Source organism: Patella vulgata, chromosome 1 (assembly GCF_932274485.2).
Source record: "Patella vulgata chromosome 1, xgPatVulg1.2, whole genome shotgun sequence".
NCBI classification, from domain to species: domain Eukaryota; kingdom Metazoa; phylum Mollusca; class Gastropoda; family Patellidae; genus Patella; species Patella vulgata.
Genome location: NC_065879.2, coordinates 27,239,252 through 27,258,650, shown reverse-complemented (window position 1 = coordinate 27,258,650; position 19,399 = coordinate 27,239,252). Strand labels below are relative to the sequence as shown.

At 35.5% G+C, this 19,399-nt stretch overlaps 1 protein-coding gene across 1 annotated transcript in view; it reads right to left on the bottom strand.

The window, feature by feature from the left end:
• Positions 1-17,921: 17,921 nt before the first annotated feature.
• Positions 17,922-19,399, bottom strand: part of LOC126828808 (DNA polymerase alpha catalytic subunit) — a 43,753-nt gene continuing 42,275 nt past the window's right edge. The window contains exon 39 of the mRNA XM_050558839.2: positions 17,922-18,708. Within this exon, the coding sequence (XP_050414796.1) occupies positions 18,569-18,708 (140 nt within the window). The 3' untranslated portion in view covers positions 17,922-18,568. The remainder of the gene's footprint in view (positions 18,709-19,399) is intronic.

Below are 19,399 nucleotides of genomic sequence, written 5' to 3'. Positions count from 1 at the left end.
CAGGGGCTCTATGGCCTACTTTTGTTTAGAATTCCAAGTGTCAAGGGTTCTTGTACGTGCACGCCAATAAGTACACGGGACCTAGGTTTTTCGTCCAATCCGAACGACTATACGTTGTCCCTTGCCAGGCCCTTCGACCTACACCACTGACAAAATGGGACCACGCCGGAACATCCTGATGAACTTTCTCGACCAACGCAGGGATAGAGCATGGGACCTGCTGGTTAGCGAGCCAACGTCCTACCTACTGAGCCATCGTGGCTCCAGGATCTGCGGATAAATATAATTGAAGAAACTGTACTATTTTGCACGCGTGTAAGCCCGGCTCTGTCTCAATCAAATCATATTTGTAAGATGATGTTTCAGTTAATCTGCAATGACATTTGACCAGTATTTTCTGATTAATTAACTAGGCTCTCTTGTCCACTTCAAAGAAGGTCTTCTTGTTTGTCTCTATTAACCGCACGGATTTCAAAAAAGAAGGTCGTTTTCTTCTAAAAGACGCAATGATAACCTTAACGCGTTATTCTCTTTATTGGAGGCCGCTGGCGACTACATATCAATTCAAAAAAAATTCTCGAAGAGACGGAAACTTTGATGACGATAAATCCAATGTACATGGTGACAACACACCACACAGGCTACTTCCTCTAATATGACGTCACGCTTCAGCCATTATTTTTCTTGTCGTCTGCCATTTGGCGTCTTTGTCGGCCATGTTTGTATAAATCTCAAGCTTGCTGTTTCGTGCAGTGTGTCTTCAGCGATCAATTAAATAAATGGCTAAATTAAATTATTCGATCACAGGAGATCAAGAAAAGTGTTTGTCATTGGGGATGTTGTCTTTTAAAAAATTTTAACGGCGAAGAAAAGATTTGATGGGAATGCAAAGTTGAACTTGTTTTTGTTTACGCGCGGTCTTTGTATGTGGACGATAGAATAACGACACAACAACAAATATGGCGTCGTATTTGTCAAAAGATCAAACGACTTCCCCCAATTCGCTTGTCTACTCCACCAGTCAAAGGAAGATATTTTTGTGACCGTTATTTTGTGTGTGTAAGGTCACTAGATTAGACTTTCGATGCTTAGGTCAACAATTTAAATCAATGACGACTAACCCTTAAGTAAATAACATTTGTAAATAATATTTTGATAGATTTCCGAACAAACTGAACCCATCCCAAAGTCTTTCAGATTATCAAATTTAGCATATTTCCTGGATATTTCATTTTGGAAAATCGAATTACGGGATTAGATTTCAGTCGTCGCGTCGAGATGAATTTAACAACTTCCTTTTACTGTCGGCCTTTATCGCAAAGCCACGTTAAAAATGTTTCCAGTAAACGTTCTCAAATACAGCAATAATTTGAAAACAGTTTGTTTTGAATTTTTTGCTTCCTTTGTTCGAAGATAGCCTAATTCAGATAGGCATATCTGTTATTTTATTTTGAGAGAATGTGCATTATATAAACTAAAACCATAAGATTGGTTAACTGATAGGTCCTGTCTTTTTAACCATTTTAAAATGCCGATATTACATGCTAATAATCATATCCAGTTGGGTAATTTAATAGCGCACTCTGTATAACCGCTTTGGCACGTTTCATTTTTTTCCAAGTGTAGGCTATCTTTTTTTTTTTAAGAGAATTCCAACAGCTTTTTGTGCTCTTGGCAACAGTAATCCAGGGTATAAGAGACTATATTTTATCACCTGTCGACAGAATAAAACAATTTACTTATTGATTATCAAAATACCGAGATGTTCCGATCTGCTCTGAACTTTAAATCTAATCCATGGATTATGGAGGTCCTCCATAGCTAATCCTTTTAAATCCAATAATGTAAATACCTTATCAATTTTACCCGTCTACTTTCAACGATTCAACATGCCGAACGTTTCTGGTAACCATTCTGGATTATAGAGGACGCTTTTCACGCCAGTAGCATGCTATAACTATTGATATTTACTACAGTTCCGTTGTGTTGTTGATGAGCTGCGATTTAAAGATACTTTTGGGTTCTGATAATAAAAAAGAAATACAATGAGATTTTCACCTATAGTGGAATGCATTTACAGCAAATAGAAAGTACCAGGGTAGTAATTAACCTTCATATTTCTGGAGGAATATTCTACACTCTTAGCTGGCTAGACGAAACACGGTCCATGCGTCCTAAATAGTAATATGTTCCTGAAGCAACGACCGCGAGTTTTACATCATAAGTTGCTAGACTGATCAGCAATTCCCGAACTTATGGAGGCAGACCACCATTAAATTTCAGCATCTCGGTACCCACAAATTGTAGTTCGTCTATTTATAGCAATTATCTCTCTTTCTCTTTTCTCCCCTTTTGCATGCCCGTTTTTGTTGATTTTTGGGTCTAGAATGGACGAAGAGGGTTCGAATTAACATTTTCTGCCAGGTTTTGGTAAATATGTACGGGTTATGTACGGCAACTAATTACATGTTTTTAGTATGCTTCTTCAAGTTTGTGTATCTCAAAATTTTGGTGGTCAATCTCATACAAATTGTGGTGCAAAGACATGACCATTTGTTCCTCTGACTGTAGTGAAAAACATTCAGCCCAACGAATATTTTGGGAAAAGTTGGAGGTGGGCAAAGAGTCCAGAATTAACATTGAAGTCAATGGGGAAATTAATGGTGGTCTGCCTCCTGTATAGCTAGGCCTACGTTATCTCCCTTTAACGTTACACATTAACGATAGCGTCCAATCAGAGGCTGTAACCTACATCTAGCCTCGGCTATATAACGGTAAGTGATATGTAGCTATACACATATACAAATGTGATGGGGCTACCGGTTTACTTATTAGGAAAAGTTGCCGCTTTTAGAAAGAAGTTCACAAAATGGCCTATGTAGAGTTTTCACTGCAAAGCTGTCCTTTGTTTAAAGAAGCTCGGAAAAACAGCTTCAGACAATGAAAGCTTTGTATGATAAAACACTCTTCACAGGCGTTTTCATGGGCGCCGCAATTTGTAATCCGAGAACTTGAAAGTAGTTCCAATGGCGAAATTCGTCATACAGCCGAGGCTAGATGTAGGTTAGAACTTTGTATTTGATAAGGCCAACTTTAAGTTTGGTCTAAGGTTACGAGATGTAAACAGGGCTAGCGCTAATCCCAACCCTAACCCTGGACCTAGCCATAATGCTTACCCTACAATCTCGCCAACAATCACGTGCCCTGACCTTATTTACATCTCAGCGACCTTGAGCTGGCCATAAAAAATGAAAGTCTTGATAAGATGTACGGAGTGAAAGCGAGATCAAGCCTTCTATTGGGGATGAAAAAGTAACGGACTTTTCTGGTAGCTACGTACCTTATACTAACATTTAATGTGAATGAACGCCTTTAATAAATGTCTTCGCCTGTGTCATCTCCCGTCGCCTTTTCTTGTGAATGATCTATGCACTATACTTCTTGTACCGGTACTTTAAAGGCTCGCTAGTAACGGAAAACCGCTACTAAACACACTAATACATGTAATTCTGACTTTCAATTCATCTGGTATTCACATATTACGATATCCCCGATTACTAGTATCAACTATTATGCTTAACCTGACTTTAACCTTAGATAACCGTATCTACCAAAATGTATTACTCTTATAAAACAATATCAGATTTATCAAGAACATCATACCATAACATATGACAGGATCCTTTCTATTTGCCACTAGCAATAGAAAAGAAAATTGTTGTTTTAAAGTAGCAAACGAATACCCAATAATTCAGGGAGAAGATCAATTTTAAATTATATTCTACGGGTCCTTTGTTTTTAAACAGTTTAAATTTTAAACAACATTTGAATTCAATTGTAACCAATAATAATATTATGACGTTGCTGGTGTTACCAAATTTGACCCGGAACTTGTAACTTGTAAGTATTATTTAAACTGTCTCTGGTGATGACTCATAGTTTATGGTGCACTAACATATGAATTTTGTCATCAAATTTAATGGTAACACAGTCAGTTATGTTACTATTTGTTGTAAATTTGCATATTTGAACATTCTTGGTTTGAAATGTTCTAATACTATGAGATATTGTAGTACTAGCTAAAAAAAAGTTTAGTGTGGGTCAAAGAGATGTATTTGAAATGGTCCATTTTTTCCTTATTAGGTCAATGTAACGTCAAAAATGCTAAAAAAAACCCAGTCACACGATAGGATAGTGCAACGTAGTAGATTTTACTGCTACCATACGAGATAGTCAATAGAATTGTAATGTCAATACTTTGGTCCATATTTCTGAAACAACGTTTAATGTATAAGTGGCCATCGACGTGGAAACACATCGGTATCTATGTTCTTGGGTCAAAGTCGTTAAACAATTAATCAAAGTTTTCGCCTCTAAGGAAATGAAATTACTGTAAGTACATTAGCGAGAATAATGGTGCAAATACGATGAGAGAAATGTGGTATCCACCTCTTGACGATCGCCATTTGTTCAATCACTGAAATTGGATACATAATTAATAGTATATTTTCCTAGACAGGAAATTTAATTTACTATCTATGACAATTCCAAACATGCTCGTCTCTAGTTGCACCCGTGGCTTCAGGCTAATAGCTGAAGATGAAGACTGATTGAAAACTAACATTATAGAAAACTCCATTATACAAGTGGTTCCATTTGAAGGCCTTTATCCCAAAACCAGACCTGCTTATATCTTCTTTTGAGATACTGGCATCATTCTCTAGGTTGCTTTGATTTCCTTGAAATTTCGATTTTTATTTTAAATATCTCTAAAATGCATAGAATAGTTTGTTAATTTCATAGAACTACGCTTAGGTCTAATGTTTAAAGATGCATTATGTAAGATTTAATTAAACAGTTGGTCATTCTTGCTATAATAGTTTAAAATAGATAATGAAAAATGAAAATTATATTGAAAATTTCAGTAAAACCAACTTTTTTCTGAGCGAGGTTGTGTGTGGTTGAAATTTTGACAAGAAATGGAGTAAATAGTATTGATATTTTCGTTGCTTCATTTTAACGTTTAACGAAGATATGGCAGATATTTTCTAATCCACTTAATACCTCAGTCACTTAATGGTTTAGAGAGTTGATTATGGGCTTTCCATCTGAATAAAATGTCTAACTAATAATTTATATAACATCTGAAGAGGGATGTTTAGCTCTTACATACTGCATCTTTAATGAAAGTACAATGCGAAGTATGGAATAACCATGTAAGCTACAAGAAGCGATACTTTCTAGAAACAAAAAACGGCACAGGCCAACTCTGCATTAAATAGACAAATTATTTTTAGACGTTCAAGTTAAAATGTCTATCGCCAGGTCAGCACCTAGTTAGAGAATGTCTGGTAAATTATGGCAGCAATTTGTTCCAATGAATTATTGATGGTAATAGTTGTGTTTTCTGAGTCAAGAGTAATTGGAAGACATTAGATTTTTTTTTGCTTTAGAACAAACATTATCAATATTCTAATCCAATTTGGAGAGAAAAAACAGAAAGGTCCCTAGGCTTTGTCTGCTGAGTTGTTTAACAGGAAATCAAAACCTTGAGATCATTAAAGGTGGGATTACCTGAACTTAGAAAAGGTAATTAAGACCTAAACATTTTTATGAAAATGTAGTCGGTGCAAAATTTAGAAATCATAAACTGTTGAAAAAAAGAAATATTAGGTATAAGGCCTACTAATGACGTATGTGATTCTAATTCACAAAGAATAAATAAATAAAACTATGAAACTAACAATAAATGTTTAAAGTTTTAGGCTGATGAAAAGGTGAAAAACCACAACTTTGTTATTGTAAGAAACAAACCAAAATGTTTTGAGCAATAACATATTATATGCATGTTTTACAGATATTTATTTAATCATGCCTTTACAACAAGGTGTTAAAGCTGTGTTTAAAACATGTTACCGTTTACCAAAACTGTTATTAAAACATGTTTGCTATGCTAAAACTGTTATTTCACAATGTTTATATGTTAAAACTGTTATTTAAAAAGTATCTATGTTGTGCTAAAATTGTTGATATTAAAACACGTTTTATATGCTAGAACTGCTAATTCTTTTAATTTTTAAACTGTTCTAAGACATGCTTTTTATGCTTAAACATATAAAAACACATTTTCTGTTCCAAAATGATTACAAATTTATATACGTTAAACTATTATTTAAAACGGGTTATAGTTTCAAAGAAGAAATTAGATTTGTAAAACAAAAATCCAACCATATATAACTTAACTTTTAAAACTAAAGGCCGAAGAAAAGGATAATTATAAATTTTGCAACCAAAGTTCAGATTTTACTTGCAACCAACAATGTAAAATAGACGAATATAAAAGCCGTATGATTTGATGTTTAATCATATTATTTATAAACCACATTAATTGATGAATATAATATGGATATTTATTAGCAAGATTTAGTTTTAATCTCTTGTAGTTGCTGAAGCTGTCTAAATATTATCATCTCTAACAACTATATCATATTACTAATCTTATTGAAGAACGCATGTATTTATCGTCAGCAGTGATACTAACCTTACAGAAAGGAAATTAGAACAAAGGTTTGGTATGATGTCTAGGTCCACTAGGTTTTAAGGTGTGGGGATAACTTCCGCATCTTTTTTCAAGCTTCTTTGGGTTGTGAAGCAACATTGGGTACGTTTTTGTACACTAAACATACAAAATATTAAAAAAAAAACCACTTGGAAATGTAACGAATTGCGAGAAATGTAGTTAGAGTACAGGTTTCCAGTCTCCGCCTCGGCAAATTGATTAAAGAAATTCCATGCGTATTTTAACTTTATATACGCTTTATGAAAAGCGCGGTTCCCATAAAAAAGAATCCGCAAGAAAGCTAAATGATATTCCTACTAAGTTTTACAATCTACTGTTTGTAAACGCAGAGATTTCTTGTTATGAAATCAACGCTAGGCTGTATAGACAAGAGACGAGACTGGTTAAAATTTGATAATGAGCTGTCAGTCATTTAATTAGTGTAATTTACAAACCGTCGACGTTTGTTTTATACAAGACGTTTGCTTTATACAAACTGGAATATAAGTAGACAGATATTAATGACATCTATTAACTTCTAATGAGTTTGAATACCTATATTAATCACATTTAAATACCTGATATAATTAGCCTCCATTACTGGCTTTACCATGTTTGACCTGACCTGATCGTATCAAGTCATATCACAGTCATCAGGAAGAACTTTCCAAGAAAGAGCATATACTAGGAATGCAAATGCCAATTGCCAATAAGATCAATCTCCACCAATTAATACTCCCCGTAGGCTGTTACAGACAAAGAAATAATAAAAAAAATGAAATTTATCTCTTAAAAAAATGGCTTTTCTTTATATTTGATATGGTTTAATTATTAAAAGCAAAATCGTCCAGACTTAATGTCAAATATAGACTTTCAGATCACACACAATAAAAAGTAAACTTATTAAAAAACATATTGGTTCAAAAAGTATTCAAATCGAACAATCCTTACGTAATTACTTTAATTTACTTTCTATTGATTTCATGTCGCCATTGTCAAGATCGTTGGCTAAGTTATGAACGATATCTTATTTCTATCGACTAACATCGAGATTAAGATGGCGACTTACCTAGGATTTTTAATTTTAACCGTTTGGATTAATTTTAAGTCCCTATTTTTGTTAAATTCGAATAAGTGGTTATTGGTGATTGGGCCTTGGGGCTGTAATGTGTCAAATTCAGAAGATGTAGAATCGGTGCCTTTCATACCTGACCTAAAATATACGTCACAGGTTGAATAAACGTGTATAAATCATTGAATATAATAATTGAATGTGGAAAATCGATAAAGAGATAGATAATCTAAGCACCTTTTATACGCTCGCATTTACTGCAATTGTGCGATAGAGAGAAAATTGGGGTTTAACGTCCACTGGATACAAACTAGGTAATTTCTGGACTAACATATGGTTTAATTTTATTTCAATAATTCGCTTCCGCGTAGGGGTCTTTAGCAGTGGGGGAAACCGGAGGACCCGGAGAAAACCCACGAGGTTGGACAGGCGACCTTACTCCTTGTCACGTACAACCGGGGTTCGAAACCACGCCAATTGACTCAGTGACAGGCCTTATGATACAGCGCGCACGTGCTAACCATTCGCCCCCCCCCCCCCCTTACTGCAATTGTATCATCTATATCCGTCCGCCGATCTGTATACTCAAAGCTGTGAAAATTCTGTTTTAGTAGAAAAAGATGACCACTGTCGATTTTCCCGCTTTTTAATTTGTTTTCTTTCATGTTTGCTTCAAAGGGGGCAAATCTCTAACCCAATATCATCCACGGTCTTCGACATTGCAAACACGATTTATTGTTCAATTTAAATTACATTGATGTTTTTATCTTACCGTAAAAAGATGGGCTTCAGATTGGAGAATACGACCGGTGTAGACTGGAATAACCAGACGCCAAAGACTGCCATTCAATTTGAACTCTTCGCGTATTTCGCCGAACATATTCGATTGAATATAAATCAGTTTATATACATTCATATTACATTATACATGTAATATGCGTTGCGACCCTTTATGTCCATTTCGAGGTGCCTAGGAATAGAGATTTAGCTCCTTTAATTGAGAAATAGTTAGCAGAGGGTGACGCCTATTGATTTTTGTTATTGTTTCCATTGTGTCACGGCTGCCATTGCCATTTTACCCCAAATCTTGGAAGGTGGGGTGTCAGTTACTGTATTTCCACTGTCACAGGAGTCAATTTCGCTCAGTTAGTAAGGCGTTGACAGGGCCCTGTTTCACGAACTTTTAACTAAAGATAAAATCCAAATTTTAGTAGATACTTCAATTTTGATTGGCTAGGCACTAAAATCAATCTAATATTATCCAATCAAATTACTAAAATTTGGATTTTATCTTAGTTAAAATTTTGTGAAACAGGCCCCTGACTAAACAGGAGATATGCCGGGTTCCACCTTATATCACACTGCAGCGGTTGATGCAGAAATGTACGGTGTTCATATTGTTTAGAAATAATGGACCCGATCGAAAAAAATATAATAAAAAGCCTCGAGATATGTATAAAAAATAAAGATGTGGGCTAAATCTATATAAAATTTGCTCATGAGCGCTAGATTATATTATTCTATGAGTTAATTCACACGCACATTTATTCTATTGTTAAAACTTCTGTAATTAATTTACTTGGTTAACCCCAAAAACAAGAGTTAACGATTTAAAAAAATTCCCCATTATCAGATCAAAATGATATCTCTGAAGGATTATTTTTCTTACATTGAAATATCGGATTCTAGAAATGTCAAAAGAACCAGTGTCTATTCGAATGCCATCGATTGACGAACTACCAATATTTTGTATTTTCGTAGCGAACCGGTTCGATACATTAGCAGAAATTAAACAAGTTATTTTAGACGCGTAACAAAAGATAGCTAACTTCTCTTAGCCGATAAAACACTAAGTTTTATTTAAATTATAAACAAAGTGAAAAATGGAGAGTTAATGCTCGGGGCTAATAGATGTTAAAAAGAAGAGAAAGAAAATAATATTTGATAAATAAATCGTTATAATTCCTAATAATTCTCATGAAATGTAACCTTAAGTTCCATAAAAAAAGACTCCTTAGTGCGCATGGGTTTTGACGCCTGTTGATTCTGAAATAAATAAAGATGAATTATTGAATAATGGTTTTTTTTTTTTTAATTTGAGTAAAAGATAATGTTATATTTCAGATCATTTTAAATTTCAATATATGGTCAAATTACGTATAGTCTCAGCGGCGGCAAAACACCATTTAATGCAGTTATTACTAGTTAGGTTGAACAGAATATTTTATATACAAAATTATGCGACACTTCAATAGCAAGCAAGTAAATGAAATGAAAAACAGATTTAAAAATTTTAAGCGGTACGTACGTTTTATCTACCCGATACTGCGCTTCCAATCCAGATACCAGAAGCTGTCTACCACTCAAATTACAGGTGTTGCGTGTGTAGTAAACATGGATTTAGTGAAAACATACTAAGTCTTATTATATATATTTACACCTTTCAAAAACGCGAATGATAGTGATATTTATAATTAAAGATACATTAGTTAAGAGTTTAATAAAGAGTTGGTCATTCTTGCTATAATAATTCAAAAATAGATGATAAAAAAGAAAATATTGAAAATTTCATTCAAATTACTTCATTCTCAGCCAAGTTATCATTGTTTGAAGTTTTGACAAGATGTGTGCACAGTGGTAACCAGGGCACTGGTATAATCGGGGCTTAGCCTCGCTTTCCCATTTTAAAATTAAATTTTTAAATGGCGAACCGTTTTAATCTAGTTAAAGTCTCGAGTACTCGATGCCATCGAGAGTCGATTATGGTCTTGTTTTGTTAGTAAATGTCTAATTAATAGTTTATGTAACATTTCATGCCTAAAGAAAGACCTGCAATAGGCAGATTTAGCTCTTGCATATAATATATGTTTAAAGGGTTGTCTCCATTTATCCTCACAATGATACGACTGTAAATAAAGATGAAATAGGGTCTAACTAGAATACAATTTTAAAACAAAACTAGGGTTTGGAATTATTAAGTCTTATTTATCAGAGCTCAAGACATAGTTTTCCCTGGGGACCTGATAAAGATCGCGTGCATTGACATTTAATCTTGCCTAACTGGATTTATTTTCGGATATTTGAATATCGTAGCATTAAAAAGGGTAGGCTTTTGCACTAATGGCGTCTTTGTGACTTGTAAAATCAATGGTGCGTGTAATGAAACTAAAAGGAAATCTTAAAACATTATTTATTATAGAAATGAGACCATTAGAGATATTTAATGATACAATAAATTGTGTATGTAATTGTTTTTCTAGTGTAAATTAAGGAAGTAAGAAAATGTAAGAAAGAATGGCACTTCACGTACAGCACGACAAGACAGGAAATGGTAGAAGTCTCTTTTAACAGGTCCTTCAAGAGATGGCTTAATTAATTGAAATATATTCATTTGGCTGAAAATCTTAATAGGCTTATATGTTCTTTAGTCGCGATTAAACACTTAAAGGCTTACTTATAATATCGACTACCGATGTAATTGAAATTATGCCAAACTGGAAGTACCGTCAGTTAATTATTGTACATTATAACAGGACCCGACAATATAGAACACATTAAAATTCTGTCGAGTCGCCCCTTTATATTTAATTCACTTTGATTTATTGTGAGTCTTGATAAACGAGAATAACGATAAGATGGTATATTATTACTTTAGCTGAAAGCTGTGGGCTAAATAATTTGATTATTAAACAATTAACACGATTTAAAGATGACTAAACGTAAAGAGTATTATCTTCATAAACAAAATCTATTGTCTGACAAAATACAGTATTCGATGTTTAAGAGGGAGAAAAATGGGCGAGAACGGAAGTGTTCTACGTTTGGAATCTACTAATTGGTTTTATTGGCGATATTTATTTATTTATTTTTCTCCCTTAAAAGTCTTAAACGATCAGATAAAAGATCAAATCGATTTTTATAAGAGTAATCAGATTGTCTCTGTTATTTACCATAATTGATTATTTAAGTGCTGTCCATATTATGAGAACTTTATAAATTGATAATTCATAAAAGCGAACTGTGTGAAGTAAAACAAGTGGTTGCCATGCAAGATATGCCCACATTTTGCAAGGGAACATGGTTAATAAGGTTTTCGGAAAAGGGGGGTAATGCCGAAACATGACAAGAAACACAATTACTATAGGGTCCATCCTCTCTGACTACCATGTTTCACACCATTTTTGAAAAAAAAAATCTATTAAATTCTGTAGCCTCTATCGCGTTTAGAAAATTTTTGGGAAAGGGGGTTACTTCGCAACGCGGAATATTGATTATCGACAGGACCCGGGAAGGATTGACCACAAACATTGTTACACATTTTGCGTAAAAGGCAGGGGCCATATCCCAACAAGTTGCAGTCTGATGCGCACCCAAATCGAACTCAATCTGAGATCTTTTGAATACTAATTATTGAGAGGGACGGACGGACCAACAGAGAACGACGAGAATCGATAAGTTCCAATCATGCCCCCAAATCATCTCGCGGGAAACCTCACAAACTTTGTTATTTTGCGTAAAAGGTAGCGGCCATAACTCAACAAATCAAACTCATTCGAGATCTTATGATTCTTAACATGTATTTTACGTTTCATCTGAAATTGTGCCCTCTGGAGGGTTCACAAACTTCGTACAAATTTCACATTTGGAGTAAAAGGCAGGGTATATAACCCAATAAGTTGCGGTCTGGTACGCACCAAAATCGAATTGTAGAGGATCCGCAACCTTGATATAATTATGTATTTACATGCTTTACCACTATTTGCATAAAGGTAGGTGTCATTGGAAGTGACGGTCAGATTTCTACGAACTCGTCTGCGCTTTTTTTTTACAATCAGGGACAATAATAGTCCAGGAAGTAACGATCCGATATGTGCCAAAATATAACCCATCCGAGATCTTCGTAATATAAACATATATCTTAAAGATACATTATGGGGGATTAGATAAAGAGTTGGCAGTTCTCAATATCTAACAGTTAAAAACTAGATAATGTAAAGGGAATTTACTGAAAATTCCAGTCAAATTAATCCACTCTGGACCGAGATTATAGCGATCGATCATCATTACGAAAGTCGGTACGATAAAAAAAAACATAGTCTCGATTATCCATTTCATGATTAAATCAAAAATAAAAGTTGAGCGGCAGATCTGATCGTAATCCAATAAATATCGCAGGCTAGCGTTGACATCGAGAGTTGATTATGGTCTGGATAAGTTAATTAATGTCTAATTAATAATGTAGATAACATATACTATTCCAAAAAAGTAGGGGATATTTGATTTTGGGGGCATAATACTAAAATATGCAAATGACTACGAAAAAAGTCACTATAGAACCTAACAGAAGAAACATTTCCAGTTACATGTGACGCCCAAACGCACCAATAGCTACCGCATGGAATGCAGGTGATGCTTGGGATCATCATGGGGGTCCAACCCAAGATTTGCACGACTCTGACTTTGAATGTTACAGTCATTGTGGCATTGAATTCCAGGGTGGAAACATCAGTTTAATTGTTTTAGTGACCAGAAAACAAATTTTGATATGCGTCGGCTTACCCAAAATGAAAGGTTACGTGCCCTTGGCATGCTACAGATCGGCACAACACAGGCGGTTGTGGCGCGTACGATGAATGTTTCTCAGTCTGTCATAAGCAGGCTATGGTCCAGATACCGTGATACACAATCTGTACAGGACAGACCACGCTCAGGTCGACCAAGGGCGACAACTCAAGCCCAGGATCGATTTATCCGTACCTTGGCCTTGAGAAATCGTGTCATCACAGCAAATCAGATCAGCGCTCGTCTTCAAACAGACACTGGTGTGAGAGTGAGTGGCCAGACGATTCGGAATCGACTGCATAGGGGTCACCTTCGCGCCCGACGTCCTCGCGTGATCCCTTGTTTGAGAGATCATCACATTCAGGCAAGACGTCGTTGGTGTAGGGATCGTCAACACTGGGATAATCGACGCTGGAGCAATGTGATGTTTTCAGATGAGTCAAGGTTCACTGTTGATTTTTTGGACAGACATAGGAGGGGGTGGCGTCGTCGAAACGAGCGCTTCCAAGACGTTAACGTCATCAGACATGATCGATTTGGGGGTGGTTCTGTTATGGTGTGGGGAGGCATCACTGTTGCTGGAAGAACGGCTTTACATGTTGTTGCAGGGCGTGTTACAGGCCAGTACTACCGGGACAACATCTTGGCAGTCCATGTTGTGCCGTTCGCACGACGTCATGGCCGCCGTTTCATCTTCCAGGATGACAACGCAAGATGTCACAGGGCCAGGATCGTTACAGGTTACCTCCAACAACAGAACATCACCACATTACCTGGGCCAAATTACCCGACCTCTCCCCCATCGAGCATGTCTGGGACATGCTTGGACAGAGGTTACGTCAACGTCCTGCCAATGTCCAAGAACTTGCTGCTGCGTTGCAACAGGAATGGGACAATCTGGACCAAAATGACCTTAGACGTCTCATTAGGAGTATGCCACGTCGGATCAATGCTTGTTTGGCAAACAGAGGAGGATTTACCCGTTACTGACTTGGTTGTGATGCTGTGGTAACTTTGCTGTTTGACCCCGGGTATCATTTTACCCTTATAATGGTCAGTCTGTGCCTTACTTAGTCTAACGATCATTTGGAATAAATCGATGAATGTGAACTTCATTTCATTTTGTCATTTGTTTCTTCGTCAGTTTCATTAGGTGACTTTAATAACACTTAAAAATCAAATATCCCCTACTTTTTTTGAATAGTATATTAGGCCTAAAGAAAGATCTATTATTATAGACATTATTAATTAGACCTTTATTTATAAGAGAAGCTCAAAATCAACTCTGTAGACCCAAGGATGGCTTGGATACAGTTAGTCGCCGCTGTTGTCACTACCGGAAACTGGTGATGAAAGGCCTGCCAAGCGAGGCTACCATAGCATTGAGCATGTTACTTGACAATCGAGAATATGTGGGTGGAGTTATCGTCTGTCAATCAAACGATCGCGAATTCTCACAGACGTTGCAAACACAATGGATGCCTATTTCTAGTCCAAACTTCCGACAGTGACAATTCCGTTCAGAACAAAGTAATTTGACTGACATTTTCTGTTTTTATCATCTAGCAAGAATGGCCATCTCTTTATAAAACTCTTAACTAATGTATCTTTAAGTTTCATCAGAATCGAATACAAAGTTTGACCTAAACAGTGCCTACTGGGCGATGGCATAACACGTTCACGTGAAAATGTGGGCGTATAAAAATCCAACGCATTTTTTAAAACATCTCCACAGTTTCAAATTTATAATGAATCGAATGAAAATTTACCTGTATATAGTCGGAAGTCGTGTTGAAATATTGGAAAACCGGGGTATTCAGTGACCGCACGACCACATCCTTCAGATTTGTGGGGAACCGGCAATACTATATACCGGAAAACACCATTTTATACTGAATACCGGAAAACTACTAAATACCGGAAAACACACTAAACACCGGAAAATACCCTAAATAGGTAACCCGGAGACTAGCACCCTAAATAGGTAACCGGGAGCCTGGTCATCTGTGAGCCTGGGTTAGGGTTAGTTTGCGGTTTATAGTATAGCCCTTCTCCGGGTTACCTATTTAGGGTGGTTTCCAGTATTTAGTGTTTTTTCCGGTATTTAGTGTTTTTCCGGTATTCAGTATAACATGGTGTTTTCGGGTAGTTTTCCGGTATATAGTATAGCCCGTGGGGAACTGGTTCATAATCGTCTAGCGAGAATTTTATACATTGCCAGCTACTTAATGTCGGGTATAATGCTGCAAATAGAACGAAAGCGAGGCAGTGGCACCATTTGACAAGAAACTAAAGGTATTACATTATCGGAAATAAGGGGTCTTCCTGGACGCGCCCTCCTAAACATTTTGCTGGTTACAAGTTCCTAATCTGTTCTGCGCTCACTGCAAGCTTTGTATTTGGAATCTTTTTTACTGATGATATTGCGTTGGCCAGTGCGCGACGGCGGCGCCGCCTAGTCACCATGTTAAACGAGTCTCTGGGTTGTCATTCTAGTAATCTAGATCTGCAAACAAATCTAGGAACTCTACTAACACCGACAAAAGAATGGCAAAAGTTATTTGCAGGTTTTGATGGTTTAGAATATTATACCTTATAATTCATTGATTATTCTTCAGTTTTTATATGAAGTTCTAGTTTTGATCGTATTTGAATAAAATTATGCATCCGCAAACCCATTTATGTCCGAGGGTTTTAGATTACCCCTTGTTGCCGACAAGGTTTTTCGTGCGACGTGTTTGCACAAGGGTTAAGGCCATCTAAATGACGTTTTAAAATTGGATCCAAGGACTCATGACTTATGAGGTGTATTCTAATCCATTCGATTAGATGGGGGTATCTCGAAAAGTAATTAATCTTAATTTTATCAGCAGCTGGATGGAATGACTATTTTATGTAGTGTGGTAAAATTCCTGCATTATTTCGAAATACTGATTTATGATTTTTGAAACTTTATGTACACCATACACAGTTGACAGTATTTCTTCAGAAAACCGGTATAGTGGATTCATAATCTAAATAAAAAGTTCTTCCAAAGAATATACACTGACAAGAAATAAAATTAGAACACCAAATATGATGGTAGTGTCAAAACAGGTGAATGTTGACCCTGAAGGTCATACCTCTGTTAATCTTAATGCTAGCCATATTACTTGGCAGTTTTACATATGTACTAGTTTATTAACATATAACTTTCTAAGCGTGTTACCAGAAAACTTTCTGAAAATTGGGTCTACTTGACATGGAATGACACAACAAACTTCCATTCTATAATGTTGTTAGTTATAAATTTGTTGCCTGCCAATGAACATTTATCGAAATCCTTCAAGCAATTCACAATTTCTTTTTAAATGGGCTCCTTTGCGCTGCCCTTCCCTGATGAGGTCCTACATTTATTGTAGCAACGCAAATATATATATATGTAACTGATGTTTTTTCACTCGAGTCCCATGTCAGTCAAACATGATCCAATATTACTTGGTCTAATAACACCACCGTTTCTCTTATAATTTTAATAAATCAATATATTATGATTTTAAATTTAGCTGGTATATATTTAAAGATGTTACATCTTCATAAGCCCAGTTCGTGCTGAAAAGTAAGATGTTAAATGCCATTTCATTTCATTCACTTGAAGATGTACCAGAGTACCATTAGTTTTTCTCTTTGGCAAATAACTTTTGTTGTATGGCAGAGGCGGATCCAATGGGGGCGCGAAACCCCCTATTTCGACAGTGCCCTTTTTTACTGCTGAAAGTGCCTTTTCTCAGACCCAAATATGTCCGTTTCCAACCCGTTACAGGGATCCCAAATGACTCAAACCATCGACTCAAACACACCAGTCTGGTCTAATTAATGCTTCCATTTTCAAACGAATTCTTGTTGTTTAGCTGACGGTGCCCTAATCTTATAGCGTGACTATAGACAGACATCAATGATAGCATCTTGTGGAATCGGTGGCGTATACTACTATACACTCATGCCCATTACCGACGGGCATTAGTGCAACTTGATGTAGTGCTCTGTGGGGGGTAGTTCTCTGGTTCACCATGGATGGCATGGATTAAAGTCTATTAAATCTAAAATCCACATGTAAGATAGGCCATGTTTTATTCAACCTCTCTAAGTACTAAAGATCCCACATATGGGAGATAACTCTCGAGTACTCTAATAAAGAACAAAGGGGAGGGAACTCTTCCATGAAAGGTGACATTACTATATGACAGTAGCATTGTTTCATGTGTGGACAGTACAAGTTACAAGGCTTAAATAGTGAAGTGGCTAGGGAATAGATTCGTCTTTTTTCCCATCATAATGCCTCGCTCGCCTTGACAATTTTCGAGTCGTGTGTTCAACTGGCTTTTTTGCTCAATTTTAAGGCTCTTTTTCAACGATTTCCGAACGTTTACTTAGACGAAAATATCAGCCAAATAGCTCTTGGAATGGCTACAGATGCAGGAAATGACGGATAATTTTCTTGAGGGGACACCCCCCTCTCAGAGGCTCTCCGCGGTCAGTGCCCTCATTTTGCGCCCCCCCCCCTTTTCAAAATTCCTAGATCCGCCCCTGTATGGGTTATGAAATCGATCAAAACATATACCATTTGTATACATTATATCATAATTGTGTAGCATGATTCCATTTAAATTCAGGATACCATACGAATAATAATAAAGAAGTAAACAAACAACAGTTGTATTACAAAATGATTTATTATGATACCGAGGTATTTACAAATGTTTTTAAACAATAATGCATTCTGGAAAGAATAATCAAGTTTTTATAATATGTTTGAGGTCATGCATGTATTATCATCCTAAAAATGTACGCCTAAATAATAATTTTTAGTTTATCTCCTATTTATATATCTTTGGATAAATTTTAAAAAATATTTCCCATAGTATTATGGGTCAAATGTAGATGGTACAAAAATTTCTGTTTGTGTTATTTCTAAAAATATATAAAAGGAAACATTTATTAATATTCTTTATGGTTTATAAATTTATATTTGAGAATTAAAATAAATATTATGTACATTATAAGTATACTATTTCAAAAGAAGTATGTACAAAACGTTTTTAATTATTTATACTAAATCAGTCCTGGGAATAAACTATACAAGGAAGCCTAAAACAATTGTTGTTGTACAATCTGTTATTAATAGTTTTGATTTAAAATGTATAACATATCTACAGGAATAAATACATGAAACTTTGAAATTCATTAGATGATCTTTATTATAAATTCCTACAACACTCTTTAAAAGGTTATATCTTATTGGATAAAACAATTAATGAAACACCAATTTTTAACCCATTTAAATGCTGGTATTGTTAATACTTATAATTTTATTATTTAATTTGGGAATTCCCTTATTATTTGAGAATAAATAATCCGTCAAATAGTTTATTGAGATTAACTTCTGAATAAGCACTTTGTTTAATCCATCTATCAACTGTTCTTTTAACAATAGCATAATCTGCTAGATAATCCTTAACCTTTAATCTGGCAGTACCTGGAATTAACAAAAATATAAATAATCTATTTGATTTAAGTCAATATGTCAGTCAAGGGTGTTTTACTGAAAGTTTTTTTTCTAGAACATCTGATGTCACTTTTCAGTACTAAGTGAGGGTTCCTGCTACAATGGAAAATGAAACTGTAGTTCATACCATTAATATATTAGAAAATGATCTAAGTATGGTACAAGGATTTCAGTCATATTACACCTATCAGCGAAATAAAATCTACAAATTTAAATGAATGTCTTATCCTCATATCTCACATAGATTTTTAATGCTGATCTACTAAGGTTTCATAGTAAAAAAAAAAAAAAAGAAGACTGACTGTATGTTGATCATGTTTCAATAGATCTTATTGATAGACCACTTGAGAGAACAAGCTGAATTTAATTAAGTCAAGAGAAAACTTAGTGGACAAGGTAACCTTGTGGTCAACAAGATTTTAACTTTAATCTATTGACCATTTTAAACTTCAACCCACATTGTTACACAGTGTCAAAAGTCCTAGCTAACAGACACTGTGATTGGTCAGTAAACAATAAAGTCATGTGCTCCACACGGTGTACCACAGACAACTGTGAGACTAGTCAATAGACTAAAGCTTGTAGTAAACACGGAGCTGACCTCAGAGGTCAGTGAACAATGCACCTGGCTAATGTCAATAATGCTTCAAGAGAAATAGTG